Below are 26,796 nucleotides of genomic sequence, written 5' to 3'. Positions count from 1 at the left end.
ATTGAGGTGCTGCAGTGTGTCCAAAGAAGGGCAATGAAGCTGGTGAAGGGTCTAGAGCACAAGTCTTATGAGAAGCAGCAGAAGGAACTGTGGTTGTTTAACCTGCAGAAAAGGAGGCTCACAGGGAACCTTACAACTACCTGAAATGAGTGGTGGACTTGGCAGTGCTAGTTTAACAGTTGAACTCAATGTTTATAGAACCATAGAACAGTTTGGGTTGGAAAGGACCTTCAAAGGTTATATATACCAATACCTCTGCAGACCTTTAAGGTCCTTCCCTACCTAAATGATTCTATGGCTCTATGATGAAAACAGAACAACTATTAATGCAGAAAGGTTTATTAAACAAAATCACACATATATAGTACTGAATATATACTTACATCACTGTTTTCAACTTCTCTATCATTAATAACAAATCTGAAGGTAGAATCTGGTGATAAGCTTTCAGCCTGAATCCAGAAACGAACTTCTCCTTTCTCAAGAACCTCATAAGCTAATTCTGATTTCAGAGGTATTGCTGCAGAAAGAAAAGCAATCAAAAGTCAATAATGCATGAATTCTTGTGAGAAAAAGGACTACTATAGTAAAATATTAGTGTTTGCCTATTATTTATGGAATGCTGGCTATAGAATAAATTTAATGCAGGGAAAATACATCTAAAGCCATCTTTGGCTGATTTGTAAATTGATTTCTCAAAGAAAGAAAAGAATTTGCAGCTTGTAGTTTGCACATTTTTGAAGGAATTGGCTAGCAGCAACCTAGATTCTCTCGTCAAAGTTAAACTGCAAAAGACTTGTAGGTAAAGATTATTTTATTCAGTGTAAGCAATTTATTCTTCTAAATGAATGGAAAGATAAGGAAGCAAGTTGTTCCATGAAAAATGAAGCTGCCATTGTTTCAGGAAGAATCGTTTTGGAACTCCAGCCATTAGTATGTTATTATAATTCTTCTAGAAGTGTCAAATAGATTGAGATCTTCAACTTACTTGGATTCTTTATCTCATTGCTTAATGCCATCAAACGTTCAAACTCTGGAATGAAGAAAAATACTCATGTTTTAATTTATTCTGAAAAATACAGTCAGAGAACAAATATCAAAGAAGGTACATATCAGCATCAGCATATAATATCCTTAAGTCTTATACGTTAAATACCCAACTGTCTTCATAAAATGATGACTAAATAGAAAAAATAATAATATTTGAGAAACTTAAAATTCTGATACATATAGAAAATTTCATTCATTTTTATGCACACCCTCTTATGAAAAATAATATAAACAAGGGATGAAACCTATTTTAAGCTTTCTATTGGTTTTAAACAAAAGATGGGAGGCAATAGCTTCTGAATGCATGAGGTTTCTTTATCTACTGACTTTCTTTCTGACACTGTACCTGAAAAGCTTGTTTTACTGTGGCAGAAAATAAGATTGAGTGCAAGTTAGTCTGAAAAAAGGTACAGAAAGTTCTATTTAAGCCACTGAATCCTAATAAAATCTGTATGAGAGTCTAGAAATCACTTCATTAGAATTTCATACTAACCCTATTTATCGTATTCATTAGTAATAAAGATTTGTAAGATGAACATTACGGCCAATTGCAAATTTATAGATAATGAAAAGACTAGAGGAAATTAGCAGAAATTTATGATATGGCAAAGAATTTAGCAAAATTACAAGAGAATTTATAGCATTTGAGGAAGTAAATGGGGAGTGAAGAAATGGGTTTTGGTGCTAAGATGAATATATGGCACTTGTGCAAGGATCCAGTACAAATAAAAGTGTAATTTTGAATGACAGATATGACAAGGAAAGACATGGGTTAAGTGTTGGATAGGAAGCACCTTCAGTGCTCTTCTACAAAAAAAAAACTTCCACTGACAGTGGCAAGACTTACAGACAGGTTTCAGAGAGATACTTCAAAACTAAACCAAAGGGAAGTTCTCATGATCAAATGTATATCTGCCTTTTCCTACAGTACTCTATGGAAAATAAAAAATATTACAGTTTAGCTTCCCTAGAAGAAGCAGATATTGGTAATAACCAGGAGTCCACATCAATGGTCCATGTCCTGGAGAAACATATTTTTTGTGGCTGCACATGGGTTTATTCTCAACACCTATTATGGGTGGGAGGTTTGACATGGTTCATACAGTGATAAAGCCCGGTCTGCTATCAGGCTCACATTCAGTCTTACCTCGTCTCCTTAGAAAGAAGGTAAGTAGAGGGAATTTCATGCTTAAGGAACTCGGCATACCAATTATAGCCTGTGGACTGGGAAAGCACTGAAGTAATTTTTGCACTATTTGAAATCAGAAAAGTCCCCTGCCTTGCCTTTCATCTCAGCACCTCTCTATGGTAAACCAAAGTCAGCCTAAAGCAAAATTCATTGCAACTCAAATGAAACAAAAAAGCTACAATGAAATAAACCCAAACTGATTTAAATTTAAACCAAAGGGTCATTCAACCCAATGTATTCAGATGTTAAAGGAACATCCTTTTTCTCACATTCTTCTCGCTAATTCTCTGCACCTAAGTTTTATGAAACTATACCTAGATCCGCAAGGTCTGTCTCTATATTGGGCTCCATGGTAAACAAAAATCTGATGGTTACTTTAAAGCTAACAGAGAACCAATTATTATAAAATGTAAAAAGATATAAAGTCAAAGCACAGCAAAAGCAACAAACCAGAAAAAGAGATTCACAAAACAATCAAAAAACTGAACAATTTCAGACATATAATTGAAAGTGTAACAGACATTTACAAACAGCATTATATCCCAGCATAAAAAAAACAATTCTAATTGGACATATTATTTTTTTTCTTTTTTTAAGAGAATATTGCCTTAAGTTATGCCCATTTCCATTATTGTGATAATCAGAAAAATAAGTACTCACACAAAGCTTGTTGTGCATAAAAAAGAACATGAGAGTTGTGGGATTTTTTTTTTCTTGGACAACTTTTAAGGCAGTTGAGGTGATAAAATGAAGAAAGATTTAGCTGATAAAAACCTTACCTTCATCATCCATAACAAAGCTGGATGAAACTCCATCTGTGTCACTAACTGAGATAGAATAAGTTCCCAAGTCTGATTTATCAGGATTTTTGAAGTACAGCTTTGAACTAAAATCACCAATAAAGGATATAATTAGCAAGCTTTCTCATGTTATTGGGATGTTTAACATGACAAATGTCTAATAATTTGGTAGACTGGCAAGACTTACCAACTTCCTTCTGTTTCAATCTTAAACTTATCAAAATCATCAATCTCCTCATATGATTTACCCCACGTAAAATGAGATGCATCTGTAGCTTCTTTGCACTCAAATGCCAGGTAAATATTACCTTCATCATCCACACCTGAAAAGATTTCTTTTGTTCCTGCAAAAAAAGAATCTACTCAAATATCAATGTTGCATTTCTTTTTCGAACTACAATTCAGAAATTACTAAAGCCCATGCAAATTTTGACCATTTTCACTAACAGGTACTTGCAGATCTTACTTGCAGATCTTGAAGCCTGTTTATGTCATATGCTGACTCAGCATCACAAACTAGCACTATACAAGCAAAAAAAAAAGGAATCTTAAAAATAATAAATTCTTATTGAGAGGCAAATATATAAAATGAAAATTAATATGAGATATTAACAGTTTAAATAAATTAATTTCATTATCACTCTTGAAGTTTTAATAAATGTGTAGTCATACTTCTTTTTACTCACAGCAAGTAAAACATGAAGCCTTGAAGACCTCTGTATCCACAATATTTTTTCTTTAAGTTTTAAGGCTAAAAGCTTCTTAACTCTTGAAATACTTGTCTATGCTACAATATCAAATCAGATTGATTAAAGTCATTTCTAAGTATTTCAGTATTTCAGAAGCAGAGGGGGTAAAACAGTTCATTACCTGGCCGTGCCTCGACAAGCACCGGTTCAGATATTTCAGATGACTTGCCTATCCCACCATCATTTACACCACGAACTTTGAAAACATAGCTATGACCCTCTTGTAAATTAGTGACCTTGAACAAGATAAAGAGCAAAGCCAGTTTAAAAATAATCTAAACTCTTATGTTTGTTTATATGAAGATGTTAGCCAAAGTCCAAATTCAAATACACACCTTTGCTGCACTCAATTAAAGGGTTTTTGAACTCAGTTTTGAATTAACACTAACCAATGAAAATATTACCTTAAAATAGCGCTTTGGAGTAGGCTTTTCATTAGCAGTGATCCAGTCCTCTGTATCTACTTCCTTATAGTCCACTAAATACCCAGTAATAGGGCTTTTGCCTTCATACACCGGAGCTTTCCACAGAAGAACCAGGGATGTATTTCTAACTTCACAAATGGTGAGATCATAGGCAGGACCTAAAACATTTAAAACATAGGAAGTTCACTGCAATATAATAGCATTCTACAAACTGGCCATGTAGAGGTCAATTTTGTTTTGACTGTGTTTGCTTTCCAAAATCTCATCCTTTACAATAAACCTGGTGTATGTGGTATTTAGGTCATTTTTCCCTCATGGCTGTATACAGCAATACCTGCTTTATGCAGTGACAGACATTAGTGTTCTGAAGCACACATTCTTAGCTAGATCTCAGTAACTCCATTTTAAGGCAAAGCTAATCATGCAGAAAATCCATGCAGTTTAAAATTTTCCAACAAGTACTAGAGGTTGCTTGTCTATTAAATAATTTCACCAGTCCATATCAAAGTTGCTTCACTGAGCCTGACTCAGGTTCATAATTTATCATCAGGATTTTTATTTTTTGTTGATACACTTGAACCATGACCCTTCAGACTAATCCGATACCCGCTGGCACCAGTGGACTTTGGATCAATCTTCCCATTTCCTGACAGAAGATGATGTGGATAATGATAACCAAGAAGAACTTGTCAAGATGATACATAGTAGAAGAACTATTTACGCCTATGAATAAGTGAGAGCTCATAATTTTGTATCTACTGAATTATGTTCTTCATACTACACTTTCCTTTTCCTTCATTGAACTGTTCCAGTGCCATTCAGTTTAACTTGTGGCATTTTATTTTTTTTTTGCTATAATCTGAATATTTATTTATACTTGTAGACTATAAAGACAGAATTTTATCAGTTTTCTAGAGTGGTGAAAATATCCATGACAAAATACTGATATTTGGTTCAGTTATGTGTAGTTGGAGCTTGCTTCTTGTGCTTTAAATTCAGAGTAAAGAAACCTGAAAGCACCTGAGACTTAGGGATTTTCTCACTGTTGTCAGTTTGGCCAACTTCTTCAGAACAACTCTCACCATTTAAAATAAATAAGAATAAAAAAACCTTCCAAACAAAGCTGATTGCCATTACAGCCTACATGATGTTAATCAATGTTGAATGAACATGAAATTTGTAACGCACGATATTAAGCACATATACAGCAAAAAGGAACCGTTTTCTTTTTAGAAAAATTTTTCCCCATACTAGACAAGCACATTTCAGAAAACAACATTTAAGTACCTGTTACAGACCTTATAAGGATAAATAATAGATTTCTGATGGAAAGACTGCAAGTTTCAAGGAGTCTAAAGCCTTCTTTCAGGGCTCTTAAAAATCCTAATATGAATGTCTATATAGTCACCGATAATTAAAATTCCACTGGCAGATTCACCTGCTAGAAATGTAGACAGTATAAGAAAATGTGTAATGAAATATGTTCTATTCTGAGGATTCTGAGACCACAGATGGTTTATTTTTTCACGTCATGTAAAATATTTCATTAGCTATCATTGCTAACTCACAGAGGCTCAGAGATACCTAATACTAGAGATCTGCAGAAGGATGAAATAATTATGGGCTCTGGGCAAGGAATCCATTACTTATGCTGGAAATCTTGCAAGGGGTTTTGGCCTTTCTAAGGAAATCTCCCTTCCACATCAAGAGGTGGAAGAATATTTCGTTGACATTGGGAGTCTATTGCAGTCATATTACATTAGTCTTCAGTATCTTTGGTAAGCCGGAGAAGAGGGTCAGCCTCTTTCTCTCAGTCTTAAATCTTAATTATTTCTTTTCATTTTTGCTAAGATATTGTTTGAAAACTTATTCTAAAAAGGGCTTGTGAAATATTTTAACAGGTTTGGTAATTTGGAGAGGGATGGGTGGTTGGTTTTCTTAAGCAGGAAGAATGCAATACTCTCTGTTCAACTAGTTTCATAATGAGAACAAAGTAATCAGATAAGGAGTAGAAGAAAGGTCAGATTGTTCATTATGAAAATGGAAATTTCACTCTCTTCATTTCCTGAAAGTGCCTTTTACTTTATTTCTTTATATATACTTTAAAATGAAGTATAATCTTCACTCATTTAAACACTCAGCAGTTTCACTGATATTTTGAAAACACTGTAGAGAGGACAAATCGGAGGTCCTTTAAGGAAAATAATTATTCCACTGAGGATGCATTTAAACTAAATATTACAAGATTATAAGAAAATGTAGCTAACACAAAGGGAGTTAAGGTCAGGAGATTAAACATTTTGTTATTGATAGCTTTGTCATGTCATTAAATCCCGAAGATAAGATATATGAACTCAGAAGAATTTAGCTGGAAAATGTGGAGAACAACTCTCTGACAAGGTTTTGCAGAAAAGAATGTGGGTATTAAAGAAGCAAACTTGGAACTTAGAATAACAGTATGAAATAAATTAAAAAAAAAAAGAAAAAAAGGCAAGTAAAGGATTTGTAAGCAGGCAAACAACTGTGGCGTCTGGAGTTACCATTTCTTTGATCAGTGTTGAAAAATCTTTATTTGAAATAGTGACTCCAGTTCATGCACTGCCATTGGAGAAAGACATGAGCCAACCAGAAAAAGTTCAAATATCAGAAAATTGTTCACTTAGAGATAAGAAATACATGATGTATGAGAAGGAATGCATGAACTGGATTTTGTCAACTTAAAGGGGAAAGCTGTGAGTCTGGAAGTCTTTAAACACAGAGAAAAGTTATTTCAAAGAGAAAAAGAATAATCTCTTCATCATGCCCTTGGTGAACAGGACAAGAAGCAAATTGGCTTAGATTGCAGGAAGAAAGGTTCACGAATACTAGAAAAACTTTTTAAACTGTAAACATATTAAGATTAGGAATATAGAACCTGGACGTTTTCATGGACAGAAGTCTTTAAGGACAAATTAGACAAGCCTCTGTCAACAAGATGGGTATAGCTGATCCTGCATGTGTATAAGCGGTTGAATTATATGACATTTGACATCTCTTTCCTGGTAAATTATTCCATTTGAATCAGCTCATGATCTTACTGAGCTGTTGTTCCAGGCAAGAATTACTTTCTACATATAGCATAATTTTTACATATAAAGAAGAAAACTGACATTTTCCTGCCACGTTATGCTAATTATGCCTTTTTGAAATCACTAAAAATTCCAATAGTTTTGGAAAACCAGATTTAGGGGTTTGATTTTTCTTTTTTTTTTTCTTTGCCAAGAAAATAACTGCATGTACATTTAGGCATGAAACAGATGTGTGCAGGTGTCAGACAGCTACTGATGACATATGCAAGTATTAGAATGGATCCTTAATTGCATGCCAAAACTCAATGTCATAAGTACAATTTGATTTAACACCACAGCAATGTGATTTATTTTACAGCATTTGGGGGAAAAGAAGGAGAAAATATATTAAAGTGGTAGGTGTTTGTGTTTTCATCATGGGCTGTATGGTGACATGCTTTGTTTAGGCAAGCCAGTACCACACGTCAGAAACAGTTTCAGCAAATGTGTTGCTCACTATGGGTGAGGGTCCTAGAGTGTTACAAAATAAGCAGCATGGGCTTTTCAAAACCCTTTCAGAGTTTATTTACAGAACTCAAGCATTACTGATCGGAACCAATTCCCTCTGTGTCTAACACAGATTTAAATGCTCATGAGGTAGACTAAAATTTAACTTTCTTTTTCTGAGGGTCCTGAATTCACAGTAGTTCTTATTTAACATTTTCTATGAAGTCAGTGTTGCAATTAACGGTCTGTAGCTACATGTACACTGCTAAACTACAGCCAGTCTAAACACGGGTTTGAGTATTAACACATAGTCATTCCTACTGTATGTTTGTTATCATGTTTGTTATGTGTCTAATAATCTCTCAGGTAACACCTAGGTATAATCTAGGGGAAATTCATGAATCAGGGCACACTAGCTGAGACTGAAGACTTTAGCTATAAAGTGTGAGCCACACTGTACTACTCGCCTCTATGTCAAGAAACAGGCCCATCCAGCAGAGTTTGCCTGGAACAATACACTGACTGTGCTTTAAGGAGGATGAATTGAATTGAATTTCATCAGGAACTAATAGACTTACCAGGTTCTGGCATAGCCCATGCTTTACACTTAAAATGCTCACTGGGATCTGAAGGTTGACCTATTCCAACCACATTTGCAGCAGCAACTTTGAATTCATAGAAGGCATCTTCTATCAAATCCCCCACCTTTTTTGAGAAAACAATTCAATATATCAAAATCCATAATTTATATTATTTTAATAAACACTTTAAAATGAGCATTACTTAATTAGTTATCAGGCCTTACTGCTGTGCTGGAGCACTGGAAGGATTTATTTTAAAGATTTTACTCTTAAACAGAGTAATGCAGAGATCTACATTGTACTTCCATGTTTCAGCCACATCATCCTAAGAATAACAGCACTCAGTATATTGGCATGAGAGGCTTTAAAAGCTTAGAGCAAAGGTCCAGGGAGCCCAATCAATGAATAGCAACTAGTAGATACTTATGAGTGACTGTTCTAACATGAAATGTCTTCTTGCATTTCTTATGAGTGGCTATTACTAAGCCATTCACTTCAGAAAGAGTTTAAATGGTGTTCTGGTCTAAAGAGTTCACTGTGGACATACCAGGGAATCTAAAGGAAAAGGCAACCCAGTTACTTCCACAGTGTGCTAATATAAGCTTGGGAAATATTCTCTTGGTATTTTTTTCTGGCTTGTATGCATCTTTCTCTTAATATTGCTTACCATTACAAAGTGAGGAAGTAAGCAGTGGAAACGGGACGACCGGTACCCGTGCTATACCTCTGCAAGCATCCCTGGTAAATGAACCCTGACTTACCTAGTAAGTCCATCACATCATCATCTCAGATTTTGAGGTCAAGGTATATAAGTCATGAGCTTCTTAATACACTAAGCACCACATGATAGCAACCCACTTCCATCCTTCATTTTCCAGACTGTCTAAATAAATAAACAAGTCTTCTACACCTCAGTCCTCTGCATAAGTTTCCCAAAGTTATATCTAGTCACATGTCTCAAGAGAAAGAGACAGCTGAGGGTAGATCACATAGTGGAGATATGGAACAGTTTTAGATTTTCATGAATAAATAAACTATCACTATATTCACTGGGCAAATGTAAAAATGTGAGATAAAAAGGAATTTTAGTATGCTTTTTTTTAATGGTAACAAACATGTGATGGGATGATAACAAATATATGATGGTAGTATCAAATACAAGACCAAAGCAAACAATGTAAGCTAGGAAAAGTCAAACACTAGTAAAATTTAGGCAGAATTCCTGAAGACATAGGGCTGTAGAGTGTAATTCACAAGAAAGAATAACAGTTTAGCCTGTAAAAATTATTTCAAAACCTCAGGTTGTTAAAGGAAAGAATATTTGTTGGGTTCCCACAGACTAATTTAATCAGAGAGGGTTAAGCCTTCAGTGATTTCTGAGTGCTCAACTGTATATCTCAGTGCCTTCTCTGTTTGCAGTATGTCATAAAATATTCTCTGCTACTAAAAGCTGTCTTACTTTTATTTCCCATCAGTATTTCAGATTCCAGTCATTCAAACTAATGTATGAAGATGCACCTTCAGGCACAAATATAGTTACTGGCAGGTATGCAAATTAAATATCCAATTAATTAAACTCTGAATGGTTTGCCTTAATTTACATTACTCATTTACAAATGCATTAAAAAATGAAAAGATCTGAAGAGCATTGATTTACAGTACCCTTTCATGCCTACCCTCCGTGTCTTTTTTGATTTCTTAATACCCATGCTCCATCTGCTATGTCAGAGATGCCAGTTATAAACTCACTCACAAGCATATATACACCTGAGTACTGCCAGCTGTGCATGAAACTTTCTTCCTGAGCTCATCTGCGGTATTATTTTCTAATTCAGAGTCAAATATCTGCTAAAAATGCATTTCTGCCTTGAGGTTTACAAGAAAGTTGCTGACTTGAAGAAATACTTTTAAGAAACATTTTGGAATAAAATCTGATTAATTTAAAAAGTATCAGAATAATTAATAAGTTGTTATATTCTATATTCTTAACCTTTTCTCATGGAAGTTCACATCAAAATTTTGCTATTTTAAGGAACATTGAATACATTGCAAGTCCAACTAGAAGTAATTTATTTTAAAACTAAAATTATTACTCTGGAGAGGAGGCAGGAAAACATATTGCTAAGTTTATTAATATACTTCCCTTTCCAGCTGCAGGCAGATTTTGAGGGTAAGAACAGGGACAGATACATTTGTTCACAGCCCATTTGCATTTCACTTGCAAGTCTTCAGTTCTACAGAAAGTGTGGTCATCTGTTCTGAAAGTGCTTCCATCTTTTGTCTGCATGTTATTACAGTAATACATATAGTGCTCATTAATGAATATAGTTAATGAAGCATTTTATAGCTCATCTTGTTCTTTGTGAAGAATGTGCTTCACACCTTTTTCCACAAACATAACCTCTCTGAATTGGTCTCAGAATGTCTTAGCAAAGGAAGCCATTAATTCCCTACAGTTTATAGGCATGTTGCACTCCGAAATACATAATGAAGGGCCTGGTTTTACTGTAGTAAGTATTTAAAGAATTTCTCTGCAAGAAAGTAAAACTCTGCCAAAAGCAAAGAAAGAATACAAATCAGCTCCAGAAATGTAAGTAGTAAAAAAGTACCAACCGTGTAAATTGTCTGGGTAATAAGGGAAGAATTGACTTCGTGCCAGTTTTGATGATTAGCTTCCCGTTTATCCATATAATAACCAAGGATTGGTGAACCTCCACTGTACCTTGGTGCTTTCCAGCCAAGGGTCATTGAATGACCATCGCAGTTCAGAAGTGTGATACCATGAGGGTATGATGGACAAGCTATAAAGAAATAAGCAATCTGAGAGTTAAGACAGAGTCTAAAACATGGCACTGTATAAGCTGTTTAGCACTTCTTATATTCTTTCTGTTTTCTGCACTGTACTGCTATCAGTTGCATATTGGTAACAAAGTAGCTGTATAGCTGCTAATCAAAATTAATTTTATTTCCAAACATAAATGTGGAAGCTTTTGAAACATCCATTTAATGCGCTGCCCATTCAGTAGACAGGAAGAAGGAAGAGATAATCTCTGGTATAGAAATGGTAATGCCAGTGAAAATGTTTTCAGACCAGATATTATTGTAGGAGATTGAAAGGGATCTGAAGAGCTTTTCCTACTAAGAAACCAATAAACTACTCAAATACTTTTGGAATATGGTAAGACCCACACAATGATAAAAAAAAAAAAAGTGCCTATAAACTTCAATGAAATTAAATTATATGACTGTCTTATCTATGGCCTTCATGGTTTTCCCCTCCTATGCCCATATTATATTCCTGCTTCACACTGAGAATGCTTTCTGCCCTATAATGAACAGAAAATATTTAGATGATCACTAGCTTAACCTTTGCTGAGGCAAAAAAGACATTTCCTTAATAAGTCTACCTGTATAAGTTTACTTCCATCTGTAGCAGAAGGAGAAATATCACCCAGGCATCTTCCTAGAGATGCATAAAACTGTTTTCCTTAGCTTTTTACACCCCTACTACTAGCAAACACCCTTTCCACAAAGCACAGTTTTGTATTTGCCATCTGTGCATGAAAGTTTGCCTGAAGATACTCCTTTCTTAACACTGTAGTGCTGCAGCCAGTACAGGCTAAGTTCCTGCCATTAAAGCTCATTGGATATTTTCAGTTGAATTACCAGTATACATTCAGAGAATGTGACTTACCTCATTCAGAACAGAATACGTTAGCAGAGGCCCTTAATACAATTCCTAATTTGTAGCTATACTGGTGATCAGCATGAAAACAGATAGCAATCAGCAAAACTGTCATTTTGTTCTGTTTTCAAAATGCGGCATTATACTGAGAGGCCATAAAGCATGGCCTTTGCAATTATTACCACTTCTTGGTAAATAAGAGCGACCACAGCAAACTCCCAAATGCCCTTAAAATAATACTACAGAAAGATTCTGTCTACTCTAATACAGGTCACCTTTAAATAGCCCTGTGAAAATCCTGTTAAGTCTACTGAAATGGATAAAAGCCATCCACATCCCATAGCTGTGTGTAAGATCCATGTGCTCTGTGTTGAGTGACAAACACCATGCAATCCTCATCTTCAAAACACACAGTGACAAAATAAAAGGTGCAAGTGCATTTATGACATAGGGGTGATATATGTTCAAGTGTCCGTGCACCACCTACCCATATGAGATACACTTTGCCCTAAAAAAATCAAACAGAGTTTGATTGTCAGTAACATCTCATCCAAATTGACCTTATAATAGCCATTCTGAATTATAAACCTGTTAGAAAACTATTTCTGACAAGTATGCCTATGGTCTTCTTCTCCAAGAAGAAGAGGCCACTCAGGTGGGGAAAAGGTGTTCTACTTTAAAATTTTCAATATGAAACTGAAACTGTGCAGAAATGAAAAATGGGACAGAGTAGCCCAGATGTGTGTACTTTTTGTTCTAAGTAATTATCCAGCCTTTCAGTCAGCATGCATCCTACCCACTGAATGTTGCACAATGGATTGTTCTTACAGTGAAATTTTGTTTGCAGGGTGCCAGAGGAGGTAGATTGCTCCAACCTGGAGCAGCCAAAGGGAATTTTCTCTTTGTTTCAGCCACACAGCAATAAATTTTCCTGAAACGCTTCTAAATGAAGCAGATTCTGTGCTGAACCAATCTGCACCACTCCAAATTAGCCAGAAGCTACTTGTCTAACTTAACCAAGACTTACCATTTCTTTATGACAGCTGAGGAGCAGAAACCAACTTGGTCATTACAGTGAATCTGACCCAATATTTGCAACAGACATTATGCATAACATCTTTGGTTTCTAAAACAATTTTTTTTCTCTAGAACACATCCCAGAGCGCAAATGTCACAAAGATGTACTCATTGGCTGCAAAATGTACTGTTACACAAATGAGACCAAAGGAGTTGATTGCTGTTACTCATTCTTGAGTAACAAGAATGTTACTCATTCTTCCATCCCGAACCATTCTATGATTTTATGATTCAAGAAACAAGAAGTGGAGTTGCAGAGATTCATACTTACTAAGGGCTGCCTGTACTGTTATAGCCTCTGACTCCTGTGAATTTTCACTGAATCCTACAGCATTCACAGCTTTCACACGAAAGATGTACTGCTGTCCAGTTTCCAAACCATGAACAACAAACCTGAGTTTAAAAAGAAAGGTATATGTTTTACAGGTACCATTCTGTTCTGTAAAATGAAATCTGGGCAACAATCAGAAAGCTCAGCATCATGAGTGCTTAACAAAGGAAAATATTTCCAAGAGGGAAACCATAATACAATGATACAATGTAGTACAATGCAGTTAGATGGGATGCTGGAACAAAACACAGTACTTAAAGTTGCTATCACTGATCTACCACTTAGAGTCAGATAAACTATAGTATGTTCCCTCTGAAATTTGGCTCACTGAGTTATAATTGGGTTAAAACTTAAACAGGGGAAGTTTAGGTTGGATATAAGAAGGAAATTCTTTCCTGTTAGGGTGATGAGGCACTGGAATAGGCTGCCCAGGGAGGTTGTGAATGCTCCATCCCTGGCAGTGTTCAAGGCCAGGTTGGACGAGGCCTTGGGTGATATGATTTAGCGTAAGGTGTCCCTGCCCACAGCAGGGGGGTTGGAACTAGATGATCTTAAGGTCCTTTCCAACCCTAATGATTCTATGACTCTATGATTCTATAATCTGTTCTTGGAAGGGACTATATTTTTCACTGTGTTTTCATAGTCACTATCAAAAATAGGTTACAGTTTTGATCTGAGGTTCTAGGTAATTATTGTAGCAGATAGAACTATCCTATTGCAGGATATGTTCAGATAAAGCAAATGTTTTGTTTTGGTTTGCGTTTTCTTTTTTTTTTATTATTATCTTTGTGCTCTCCCAGTCCCTTTTATAAGGAATTATTCTCTACTTTTTCTTTGATCAAATTTCTTGACTACTTGATCAAAGGATTCAGCAGAATACAAAGTCACTCAGAATTAATAACTGACAAAATACACTAAACAACATAATGTGCTTGTTATATACCCATAAGAAAATATAAATTGCACATCTAAACTTTGCATTTGGTGAGTGATTCCAGCAAAAGTACGAATGATTGTCACAAAGGAAATTAATTGAAGAATCACATTACAAAGTGTGATGTTTTCAGGAGGGAGTAAGAAACCATCAGAAATACAGACAGGGCTGGCATCATGAAAAGGGAACTACAAACAGGGGCTATTGTCTTTTACCCATAGATGTAGCAGGTCAGGGACCCCTATGTTTCTGGGATGGGACATTTGGATTTCCTGCACAGTAGTATCAGCAGCTGCAGCACTTTCCCTACCATGTTTATAGCAGACATGGCCTGCCCTTTTGGCCTGATGCTCATGGGCTATGGGAAAGCTTCTGAGTTCCCTTTCTTTTTCACACTCTTCCTCATGTGCACCAGGGCTGTTTACCCTGTAATATATTTTAGATTTTAAGAAAGGCATTTATTTTATGCTTACTTATGTCAACACAGAATCATGACTCTATAACCTGCTTTTGTAATTCAGAGTCATGCAATAGAGAAAAGATGGAAAAAAAAAAAAGGGGGGGGGGGAAGGGGGAGGGAAAGTCTGCCCTGCAATCTGAAATGCTTAGCTCTGAGAGTCTGCAGAATGTTTTATCTCACATTCATTCAACATTCATCTTCCATGATAACATCATTGCTTACCATGCAAATTGGCTTAAAACAATCCTACAGTTTTCAAACCTCCCCAAAATATAGAATTATTGTCAATACCTGTTATATTTAATAGGTTTATGGTTACTAGGTTCCCAGTGATTTGATCCCACCACAGAGTAGTCAATATAGTAGCCATATAAATCCTCTTCATGCTTTGGTTTATCCCATTGAACCACAACTGATGTTTTTGTATTTCTTGTAGCCACTACCTGACCAGGTGTAGATGGAGCAACTAAGAAAAAGAGAGAAAACACGTACTATTATGAAATACATAAAAATAAATGGAAGCTGAAGTGAATGAAACACTGTATACTTTCATCATATTTCATCACTACAGACATGACTTCTCCTACCATATTAATATTGCTATATGAGATATATATTTTAGTATATTTTTTTCACTGTAAGTCTGCATACTTCTATATATGTGGGTACAAATATATTTATTTTTCTACTTGTTTTCTTAGAGTAAACTTACGCTAAGCTATGAGTAAGCTACTTCTCTGATTTTATACAGGTTTCTGAGGAGGGAGTTATAGAATCATAGAACAGTTAGGGTTGGAAAGGACTTGAGATCACCTAGTTCCAACCCCCCTTCCATGGGCAGGGACACCTCCCATTAACCATGTCACCCAAGGCTGTGTCCAATCTGGCCTTGAAGAGCATATTTTCAATATCAGTGTGGATAAAGGCATATAGGTATGAAAATGTTCGCTCTCAGAAGTCCTCTCTCTAATATTCTCTCTCAAATAAAAGATTTGTGTATAGCTTATACCCCTGGAGCACAACTGCATCAGTAAGAAATGCACATAAACTGTAGAGGTATTATATAAAGAGCATTAAGAAATAGTGCCTTCCACTCAAATAACAACCCCAGTTCAGAAAAGGACAGCTTTTTAAGGCAGCTTTAAGCATGTTTGAATGCTAAGTGTTTAACTAATCTTAGCTAGATGGATTGCACAAAACCATACGAACACTAGTTAAAAGGGATCTCTGGGGACCATCTAGTCTAACCTATCACTGAAAGTGAGATTATCACTAACACTAAACTGGATTGTCAGTCATGAGTTTGTCTAAGTCGTGAAAAATTCTGACAGCGGAGATTTCACACCTGCCCTGCACAACCTTTTCCATCATTACACTTTCGCACCTTTTTCACCAGAAGAGTCCAACCCGAATTTAGTAAGCTACAATTTATGGCTGTTACTTTTTTCTTCTTTTTTTTTTTTCTATCATTTGGCATTTCTCAGAACAGTTCAGCACAGTCATCTTTGTAAGTCACCAAACGAAACAAGCCCAGCTACCTCCACCTCTCTCCACATCTCACAGCCTCTAGTCTCTGGTTGTCTTGGTTGCAATCCAGTGGACCTCTCGAGGTCCTCTACACCCATCCCTCTAGACTAAGGAAGCCAGAAATGGAATCAATATTCCAGAACCAACCTCAGCAGCACTGAGCAGAAGTGGATAAAGCTTCCTTCAATCTGTGGACTACAGTTCTCCCAACAGTAGGCAGTTCACTTACATGCAATGAAAGTTTAGTTTATATGGAACTAAACACTCTGAATGTGCACAAATAGAACCAAAACCATCAAGATCTAAATGGAAAAAAAATCTTAATTAGGGCCAACACACAGTCTCTATGCTATAAAATATCTGTCCATAAGGAACTAAGGCAGTGTCTCAGTTTTCCTGATAGGTTGAGACATCCAGCACTTGCCTATTGAAGATGGTTTTAGTTTCCTTAGACAATATATTGTGGAGAACTACAAGCAATACATAACAAAAGAAAGGAAGCTTCTTTTCTTTTATTTAGTCTTTCAATCTCAAAATAAAATATAGTACTTATACACTATTGTACTTTATGAAATAAATCTGTAAGATTGGAAAGATTTAAGACATCTCTATTTAGGGCTTTAAGTGTGTCTGTACATACATGTTCTACATGTTCTTAAGCTGCCATTATAGTCAAAGAGGTAGCATTTATTTCAATTACCCAAACAGATTAATTTAGGGCCATTTTAGAACAACTTAGACTTCTACATGGAGCTGACATATAAGACTGAGTACGTACACTCCTCTGAAACAGCAAACTGAAATCATCTGAAAAGGTACTAGATGTCTGTTTGGTCAATTAAACCAAACCTCTGATCATTGGTTGGTAGAGTCCTGAAAATTATTCATCTCACCCCAGTGTAGACATTCCATAGCTAGGTGCCACAGGGCAACTTATGGCAGCACCAGCCACCTTATCCTCCAGACTCCAATTGCCACAGTGAAAGCAGAGACATCTATAACACCTGTCGATGCCTACATGGAAACACCTAAATTTAGATGTTGTTTTCAAACTGAATACTCTTTTACCACTCAATTCAATTGCATAATATTTCATCATTTTGTATGGCTTAGAATACCTCATCCTTATTTCTGCTCAAGAGAGAAAGCTACCCACAATTCTAGTGTAATGATTGCCCTCAGTATGAAGTTACCCTCAGGAATGCCAAATGCTGAGATACCCTTAGCTACCCTCAGGAATGTCAAATGGTGCTACGTGCAGGCTACTAAAAGGAGCTATGTGCTTCTGATGTATTTTAGCTCAGGTGGTAAACTCCACCTCTGAAAAACTGCATTTTCTCTTTAAATATCATCTTCTGCTTTCTGCTTTCAGCTATAGCTATGATTTACTCAGAATGTCTTGTGTTAACCCCTAAGGGATAGCCTATTTTCTGTACTAAGTGAAATAAATACAGTATTTTTCTTCTCTACCTTGGGGAATGTTGAATGGTTTAAATAATTTATATGCATTAATGAGACATCAAATCAAGAGTACATAAAAGCAAAAGATGCCTTTATTTTATCATGTATAGTTACAGATCAAGCTAAACGTGATGGATTCTATTTTTTAAAAATTATAGCAAACGTTTAGAAGGCTATATCTACCAACATTAAGAGAATTATGGCATATCAGATACTGTAAATATTTCTTATATTTTTAGCAAGTGCAGTAGTATAACATATATGTTCTTAAGGTTACAGTTGTCAATACATGGGGCTGTTTCATATGACCTCTGCAAAACAGTAAAAGCAAATCAGATATTTGACAGATGAGCTGAGAAACCACTCTCTAAATTTTCACTTATGTTTATGAATGTGGCCCCAAGATAAACACTTAATTTTCATTTGGAAAGTTACCAATGAATATGCAGATGTATCTTCTTCTGTCCCTGAAATCTACTAATCTGCATGCCCTGGGAATTCTGCACCAGCAGTAATTTGCAACTTAGAATACTGAGAAATAAATTAAAGGATAGCTTATCTATCTGAAACTGTAGGGAATTAGGTAGTATATAATTATCTAAGCCAGACAGTATAATTACCCAAATTGGCAATTAACCTGTATTTTCTTATTCTTTGACAAGTCACATTAATAGAGCACTCTGTAGAATGAATAACTAAAAATAATTTAACTTTTTAACAATTATTGGTCTCAGCAAGGAGACTCGTGGTCATCAGGAAAATATTTGAATGTTTCTAAAGTTTAGCACCTTGGTCTTTCTGAAATCCTTCACAGTATTGAACAACAATTGATTCAATTAGTATTATTGTAGTTATACTAATTTTATTATAATGAGTTGTCTATTTCCATTTTGTAAAATAACAATTGAATTTAACATTGATGCCATAAAGTTTATCTCTTACCAATGGTATCTTCTGGTTGAATAGGTACTGTGATTTCAGATGGATCACTGATGCCATGCTTGTTTGCTGACAAGACTCGGAAAACGTATGGTTTTCCTTCTGCAAGGTCAAACACTGCATAGCGAGGAGATTTTACTGCAACCTGTGCATTGACTCTTTGCCAGCTTCCACTGCCAACCATGGACTACCAAAAAAATAAAATAAATAAATAAAAAAATAAGTGAAAAAAGAAGCTGTAAGTCACTTCTGTAAACTGTAAAGAAGTGAACATATTGCTGTATTGCATTCTGTTACGAATTTATTTAAAACTATGAGAGAAGGATCACTCAAAATGTCTCACTCCACACATGCAAATTCTAACAGCTTATACATTCCATTACCCTACAAAAATGTCTGAATACCTCACTGTCTCCCTGGCTGAGTAGACCTCAATATATGCACACTTGTACATACAGCTAGCCTTCAGTTAGGGCCATGACTGTTAGCTGTGACTGGTTCCAAAAGAATTAATTTCGTGCCATGCAAAACTCACTTAAATGCCCAAAGGTTTGATATAAAGCAAGAAGTTCTAATCCAAATGCTACAGAAAGGTAGAGAGGGGGATGTTAACTTACACAGTGATTTATCTTTATGTAGTTTGGGTTTTTTTTTTAGTAAGGTCAAGTCCCTAAAAGCATTGATCAAATGGAATGATTACTTCTAAATATTCTCAATGCAGCAGCTGAGCTAATCATCACTACAACTGTGCATGGAAGAGAGCCAGCAAACCAGTACTCTAAGAGGTCTGCTGTCCACTAGGTTCCCCAGATAAACTGTTGACCCAAATCAAAAATTAAATATTGCGGAAATTTTAGTCCAAATGCTCAGTAAATAGCTTACATGAAATTTCCTTCAAGCACAGAAAGGTGCATACAAGGTAAATGCTTATAAAATTTTGGAACAGAGAGTCTGGGAACAAAATCTGATAGACTGTGAAGTTCTTAATGGAGGAACAGTGTTGGAAGCTACCCTGTATATAAGAGGCCTACTATAGATATGTAATTAAAACACAAACAGCTGGAGCCCATATATCAAAATCTATTTCATAGATAACAGAAATAATAGCCATACACTTTATTCATAAAAAAAAGATGGAAAATATGAAATAAATATTATTTTGCCGTACATTCTACTTTTGGGCATGAAAAATGTTAATTGTTGCATTTTATTTTCACAGAGGAGAACCAACATCATGTTTAATTCTGTAGTTTCATTTGATTTATCTGTTAAATAATGACTTTAAGAGAATATGTGTATACAGCAGAGAGAACTCATTTTCATTTTGTGTTTCCTGAGGCCTTTAAAGATACATTTTTACTCTTCAGAACTGATGCTTCTTTATTTGAAATAAATTAATTAGAAATCATGCTTTTCTAGAATTGTGCTTTTCTAAATTAACAGATAACTATAGAAAGCAAAAAACCAAACATTCCTCTACAAACTGAGCTATTCATATATATAAACCATTTATATACAAAAAGATTTTAGATTCAGGTATTAATTAGTATAATGCATCATACTTTTTTTCCCCCTAATAATAACTTTCTAGTCCTCATTCCCACTTTCCCCTGCTATGTTTGGCATTTAATTAATTCTTGTTTGTTCATTACTGTCATTGCTCTATACTGCTTTTGGAGCTATATAAAGCTATTCCTGTAAAACAAGCAGATATGCATCTTTTCCAGTTCATATGAAATTCAACTAAGCAAGCGTAGGTGTATTCTCAGCAGAAATCTACATCTGAGCTTTTGGGGGGCTATTTCTGTATATTCTGGAAACAATGAGGTATTTTCATGCCACCAGCTGGTTGAAAATCCTGAAGTCAATATGCTTGAAATTTATAGATAACTGCAGATGTATGCAACTGGGAATAAGTACAAGGAAGACACTATTTTATTGCATAGAGAAAAACCCAGATATTTATATCTATGGAAATATTCATTACTTCTTCTGAATGTGAAAAGGAGAGTGGGAGAAAGCGCAGACATACTTGCTGGAAAATTTAGCTAGTGACTGGACTTCACTTTACACCCATTGGCTCTACATCCAGCAGGTAATGGATGATGAAGAATGCAGAAATGAGATAAAAAGGTCTTTTGAAATTGAGATTTTGATGTTACTGAGAAGGAAAAGACAAGACGGGGGCTGTAAAAACAGAAGTGATGTGAACAGAATGGCTGGCTGAGAAACGAATTTTGGAGGAATGTGCTGAACAGATGTGCTAAGAAAAAAGATTGCATGGTAAAGGCCTGAGAAAAGGCTGCCACAATACTGAAGATGCAAATTGAATGTGTGGTAGTTTTATGGACAGTTTTAGTGCATCATTAAGATGCATATGCTAGAGGCATAATTCATAAAAACTAAGTATAGCTTGGCATGTAAGGGTTTTAGAGGTCAGGTATGAGGCCCCATTTACCTACTGGGGAAACTTTGCAGTAAGGAGAAGAGATTATGACCTCTGGCTGTAATCCAACATACTTAATTTAGAAACCTGGCTCTGGGACAGATGTATCTAAATCTTAGTAGTTTAAATGGGATAAGAACAAACCTCTCCTACTGGGATGACTGAAGTGCCCTGTCAAGTCAAAGGGAAGAGAAAGGCAGCCATTAAGACTGCCAGGGAGCAGTGAACCTGAGACAGGCATCTGCCTCGCTGCTGACCTTACAGGGAATAAATTGGAAATGTCAGGGTATAGCAGAGAGTGCTGTAAGCCTGCAAAAATGAAAATAAGGATCAAATTATGAGTCACTGTTTATTCCTAGATTTTCCACAGGACTACCAGAAAATTCCCTTTAATACAGGCAGACTGCAAACTTCCAGACTTGCCTGTAGGACTGCAAAATCTTAAAATGGTTCTTTTCCATTAAGCCGCTGCCTTACATGTGTAGCTTGTTCTCATTTTAGACATCGGTACGGAAATAGCACAGGGGTGTCCTTTCCCCTGGGCCTTGAATTTCAATGCTCATTAAATCACATAATAAGACATTTGATTCTCCATATTTCTCTGTTATCCCATTACCAAATCCTGTGAGACCACAGAAAGCGTTAGTTTTATTGTTCATTCTGCACTTCTAAAAATTAATTGAATGCAATTGCATACAACAATGAAACACCTTGCAGACAAATGCCAATGTACAGTACAGTACCTTCTCAATGAAATACGTCAGTGGCTCCCTGCCACGGGGAACAGGTGGATCCCAGCTTAGTACAACATATGTTTTGTTGATTTCTGAGGCATGTACATTGGTGGGAGGGCCTGGAATCTGAATATCACCTGGAAGAGTAACAGAGGTAGTGACTGTTAAACAGCAAATCAACCCCTGGGTTAGTACTTATGCTACAGCTCGTCTTTCTGAACTCATACCCTGCAGTGCAATGCTCAGCTATTAGGAGCTATGATATTATCTGCGCAGTTTACTTGCTCACTTCAATTAAATTTTGAGAAATAAGCCATCAGTTTTGAAAGCTAGTTATGTACTTTTTCAGTAAAAGTTATATATGTCCCCTGAAAACCTGTGCATTTGACACATTTTTTATTTTGATCACATTTGAATTACTTCTACCTTCTGGACAGAATGTTGTGGAAAAGAAAATACTCACTATATGCAAACAAGAGATATTTTTTGATCAAAGACAGAAGTCTAAAGAGCTATTATGAGAAATTAGAATATGTCCCCAGCCTTCTGGTGACTCCACCAGCTAGCTGGTTTGGCTTTCTCCCCAGTCACTCTGCAGGGTTATCAGAAACATAGGGCAGAAGCTGTGTATCATGGACCAGGGTGGAGGATTTCAGCATGGCCCTTTGTGACCAACTCATCCACCCAGTGTGTGAAAAAGACAGTTTCGTTATCTGAGGAATTACAACAGTGCACTAGGTAAAAGAGGCTCAGACCTATGATGGACCACTTCAGGCATAGCTACACAGCTCTGAAGAAGCTTCCTTTTGGAAATGGGCCAGAAGTAGCAACTCAGCAGATAGAATCATAGAATCATAGAATCATTAGGGTTGGAAAGGACCTTAAGATCATCTAGCTCCAACCCCCCTGCCATGGGCAGGGACACCTTACATTAAATCATATCACCCAAGGCTTCGTCCAACCTGGCCTTGAACACCACCAGGGATGGAGCATTCACAACCTCCCTGGGCAACCCATTCCAGTGCCTCACCACCCTAACAGGAAAGAATTTCCTCCTTATATCCAACCTAAACTTCCCCTGTTTAAGTTTTAACCGTTACCCCTTGTCCTGTCACTCCAGGGGCTGCTCTCAATCTCTTCTCTGCCCAACCTGTAGCTGTGCCTGGGATTGCTCCGACCCAGGTCTAGGACCTAGCACTTGGCATGGTTAAACCTCATGAGGTTGGCATCAGCCCACCTCACAAGCGTGTCAAGGTCCCTCTGGATGGCATTCCTTCCCTCCAGCGTATCAACCGAACCACACAGCTTGGTGTCATCAGCAAACTTGCTGAGGGCACACTCAGTCCCACTGTCCATGTCACCAACAAAGATGTTGAACAAGACCAGTCCCAACACCAATCCCTGAGGAACACCACTCGTTACTGGTCTCCAACTGGACATTAAGCCATTGACCACAACTCTTTGTGTGCGGCCATCCAGCCAGTTCTTTATCCACCAAGTTGTCCATCCTTCAAATTGATGTCTCTCCAATTTAGAGACAAGGGTGTTGTGTGGGACAGTGTCAATCACTTTGCACAAGTCCAGGTAGATGACATCAACTGCTCTACCCCTGTCCATCAGTTCCGTAGCCCCATCATAGAAGGCCACCAAATTGGTCAGGCAGGATTTCCCCTTAGTGAAGCCATGCTGGCTGGCACCAAGCACCTTGTTGTTTTTCATGTGCCTTAGCATGCCTTCCAGGAGAATCTGCTCCAAGATTTTGCCAGGCAGAGGTAAGACTGACTGCTCTGTAGTACCCTGGGTCATCCATTTTCCCCTTCTTGAAAATGGGGGTTATATTTCCCTTTTTCCAGTTGTCGGGAACTTCACCTGACTGCCATGATTTTTCAAATATGATGGCCAGTGGCTTAGCAACTTCATTTGCCAGCTCCTTCAGGACCCGTGGATGGATTTCATCAGGTCCCATGGACTTGTGCACGTTCAGATTTTTAAGATGGTCTCAAACCAGATCCTCTCCTAGGGTCATCATTCTCATAGTCCCTGCGTCTGCCTTCCATGACTTGGGTGGTGTGGTCAGATCCTTTGCTAGTGAAGACCGAGGCAAAGAAGTCATTCAGAACCTCAGCCTTCTCCAAATCCTGTGTAGCCAGGTCTCCCAAGAGCTTCCTGAGGTGTCCTACGTTCTCCCTAGTCTGTTTTTTATTTGCTATGTACCTGTAGAATCCCTTCCTGTTATCCTTAATATCCCTAGCCACATTTAATTCTAACTGGGCCCTACCTTTCCTAATCTGGTCCCTCGCTTCCCAGACACCATCCCTGTATTCTTCCCAGGCTGCCTGTCCTTGCTTCCACTTTTTATAAGCCTCTTTTTTTTCATTTGAATTTTCCTCAGGAGCTCCTTATCCATCCAAGGAGGTCTCCTGGCCCTCCTGCTGCACTTCCTTCTGGTTGGGATACAACACTCCTGAGCTTGTAGCAGGTGATCCTTGAATATCAACCAAGAGTCTTGGGTCCCCCGGCCCTCTAGGTCTATATCCCACAGAACCTTCCTAAGCAGGTTCCTGAAGAGGCCAAAGTCTGCTCTTTTGAAATCCAGGGTAGTGAGCTTGCACACCAGTATATTTTCTTACATCCTGTAAAGCCCCAAAGCTGGCATGATTTGTAATGGTAAAACATGATGACACAGGCTGCTATCCCAGAATAGCACTAAAAAAGTAAATCCACTTGTGATCTATAAGATCTCTTTTTCAGAAACTCCAATATAGCAGATGAAAGTAATGTCCTATATAAGCAATGATATTTGCATATCCATGCTCCTTTATTGAATTTGCACATTCATGTAACTGAATTCCAAATATTATTCCTGCCTATGCCAGAGTGGCCATTCAATGCCTCTGATCACTTTCAGGCCATCCTGAGAGCAGGAGTACATTCTGTGAAGCCAAACAAGCCACACAAATATATTCTTATAGTATAAAAAGATTCTGATCCTGTAATACCCATATTATTTCACCTAGGGTACCATCTCTGTAAAAGAGAGAAAATTCATCTGTCCTGCCCATGCACTGGGGAAAACATTTAATGTCTGATTCTCCTTCAAATTACACCTGTTCTCACATGGTTTCTCTTTTAGTATGCTATTTTTGGAGATACAGCTTTATAACCTCTGTGGAAGAGAGTAGACAGCCTTATTTTTTAATACTGAGCCATTATAGCTAATGTTTTTGACAGTTTAAGTGAAAAGAAGATCATTATCCAAGCCTAAAAATTATCGTCATATATAGAAACAACCAAAGACAGAAGAAATTGAGGATTTATCTTGGAAGTTGGCAGTGATCTCTTCAGTTTTCCTGAGGAAAAACAATATTTAGTGTATAACCTTAACCTTATGCACAGCCTCTCTACTCAGAGAGATATTAATTAAAGAATTCAGATGGACTGCAGAAGTTTTCATGAAAATGGAAATAACCTGCTCAGATCATCAAATTCAGTATAAATAAGCTATATTTAGCTCTCAGAAGTATAGGAGAAAGGGAAATGTGAGCAATCAGATGCAGTGTTCAGCTGTTTAACTCAGCTTAGCACTAGCCAAAGCAAAAAGGTGAGGAGATGCTGTCAGTATGCTTTTGGGTATGTGATGTTCTCTGTACTTTTAGACCTCACCTTTCACTTGTGTTTTCTCAGCCTTGCAAACCAGAATATCTGTCTTTATTGATTATTACAAAGAATTTACCTACTATGTGGATTTTTTTTAAGCTATACTTCTAATTATAATGCTAAATTCTTGGAATATAAACAGGTGGACTGAAGTCATTGAAATGCTACATACCTTCTAGGTCGTCCTTACTGATCACAATCTTCCGCCCTTCATGCACATGAATAGCTGTTAATCAAAATATTCAATTAGATTCTTGAACCAGTTTAATAAATTTAAAGATTTTGCAAATTATTGTCCAGGACCTGTTCAAAAGCCCATATACCCTGTTACTAAATCTTTCCGAGATGGTTTCAACTCAATGTCCTACACTGGTTCATTCACTTTCACAGAAAAACAGAGTATGAGAAGTACTGTTTAAAGATGTACTTAAAAGCAAGAGTCATAACCACAGTAGATGGATTCAATTCTGCGGCAGATTAGTAAATAGCTGTATCATAAACCTGACATTTTTTTAGGAATTAATCAAAAAGCTAATGGAAACACAGCATATTCATCTCAGATTTTACAGGCAACATTGGGGCAGTGCTCTGCAGTCTTCATAATGAGTTCAATTCCCCTCTGAGTACAAGGAGGACACAAAACAGAAGGTGTGCAAGAACACAATATACACAACTTGTACAGGGGTTTAGGACAAAGCTAAATCAATAAAACTACTCCCCAGAGCAAGCCAGCTTACTCTGTTCATGGAGAAGCTCTCACAAGGCTCCTTTGCAGAATGCAGTGGCCTTGAGCACAAAACCAGCTTTCAGAGAGAGCTTGTTCATTAGATAGATTGATTCTCCATCTGCTAGAAAAGTCACAATCTCAGAGATCCCCCAACCTGTAACACTGGGGGCCTTGTGCCGGTACTGGCACTTCAATGGGAAAAAAGGATGTGGATAAATACAACAGCATGTGAACCAATGTATTCATGTCAAAATCTTTGTTTTTTCTTTAACTAAGACATACTCAATAGCATTTTCAAAAGTTACTATCAGCACACATAGAAGTTTATGGGATCTGGGGGCCCATTTGCCAGTGCAAATGATAAAAGCTTCCAGGTACTTCTTTTGAAAACATTTCTCCTTGTGATAATGAGTATCTAAATTTAAAGCTAAGGAAAAACAGCCATAATTAGATGGAAGTCCCCAGGCCCT

General features: G+C 36.9%; 1 protein-coding gene across 3 annotated transcripts in view; it reads right to left on the bottom strand.

Moving 5' to 3' along the window:
* Positions 1 to 26,796, bottom strand: part of MYOM2 (myomesin 2) — a 78,074-nt gene that overhangs the window by 23,573 nt on the left and 27,705 nt on the right. For 2 of the 3 annotated variants that reach the window (XM_057431835.1, XM_057431836.1), the window contains 14 exons: positions 25,772 to 25,825; positions 21,952 to 22,079; positions 18,766 to 18,949; positions 15,127 to 15,301; positions 13,382 to 13,503; positions 12,521 to 12,541; positions 10,962 to 11,149; positions 8,346 to 8,472; positions 4,193 to 4,371; positions 3,910 to 4,024; positions 3,227 to 3,383; positions 3,019 to 3,125; positions 989 to 1,033; positions 384 to 520 (listed from right to left, as the gene is read on the bottom strand). In XM_057431835.1, the coding sequence (XP_057287818.1) occupies positions 384 to 520; positions 989 to 1,033; positions 3,019 to 3,125; positions 3,227 to 3,383; positions 3,910 to 4,024; positions 4,193 to 4,371; positions 8,346 to 8,472; positions 10,962 to 11,149; positions 12,521 to 12,541; positions 13,382 to 13,503; positions 15,127 to 15,301; positions 18,766 to 18,949; positions 21,952 to 22,079; positions 25,772 to 25,825 (1,739 nt within the window). The remainder of the gene's footprint in view (positions 1 to 383; positions 521 to 988; positions 1,034 to 3,018; positions 3,126 to 3,226; positions 3,384 to 3,909; positions 4,025 to 4,192; positions 4,372 to 8,345; positions 8,473 to 10,961; positions 11,150 to 12,520; positions 12,542 to 13,381; positions 13,504 to 15,126; positions 15,302 to 18,765; positions 18,950 to 21,951; positions 22,080 to 25,771; positions 25,826 to 26,796) is intronic. The other variant, XM_057431837.1, reaches the window with a different exon arrangement.

Source organism: Pezoporus wallicus, unplaced genomic scaffold (genome assembly GCF_028554395.1).
Source record: "Pezoporus wallicus isolate ANWC-B61680 ecotype Strahan unplaced genomic scaffold, APGP_CSIRO_Pwel_v1 contig_161, whole genome shotgun sequence".
Taxonomy (NCBI): Eukaryota; Metazoa; Chordata; class Aves; order Psittaciformes; family Psittacidae; genus Pezoporus; species Pezoporus wallicus.
Note: the sequence above shows the minus strand (reverse complement) of the source record. Positions and strands in the feature narration are given on the sequence as shown.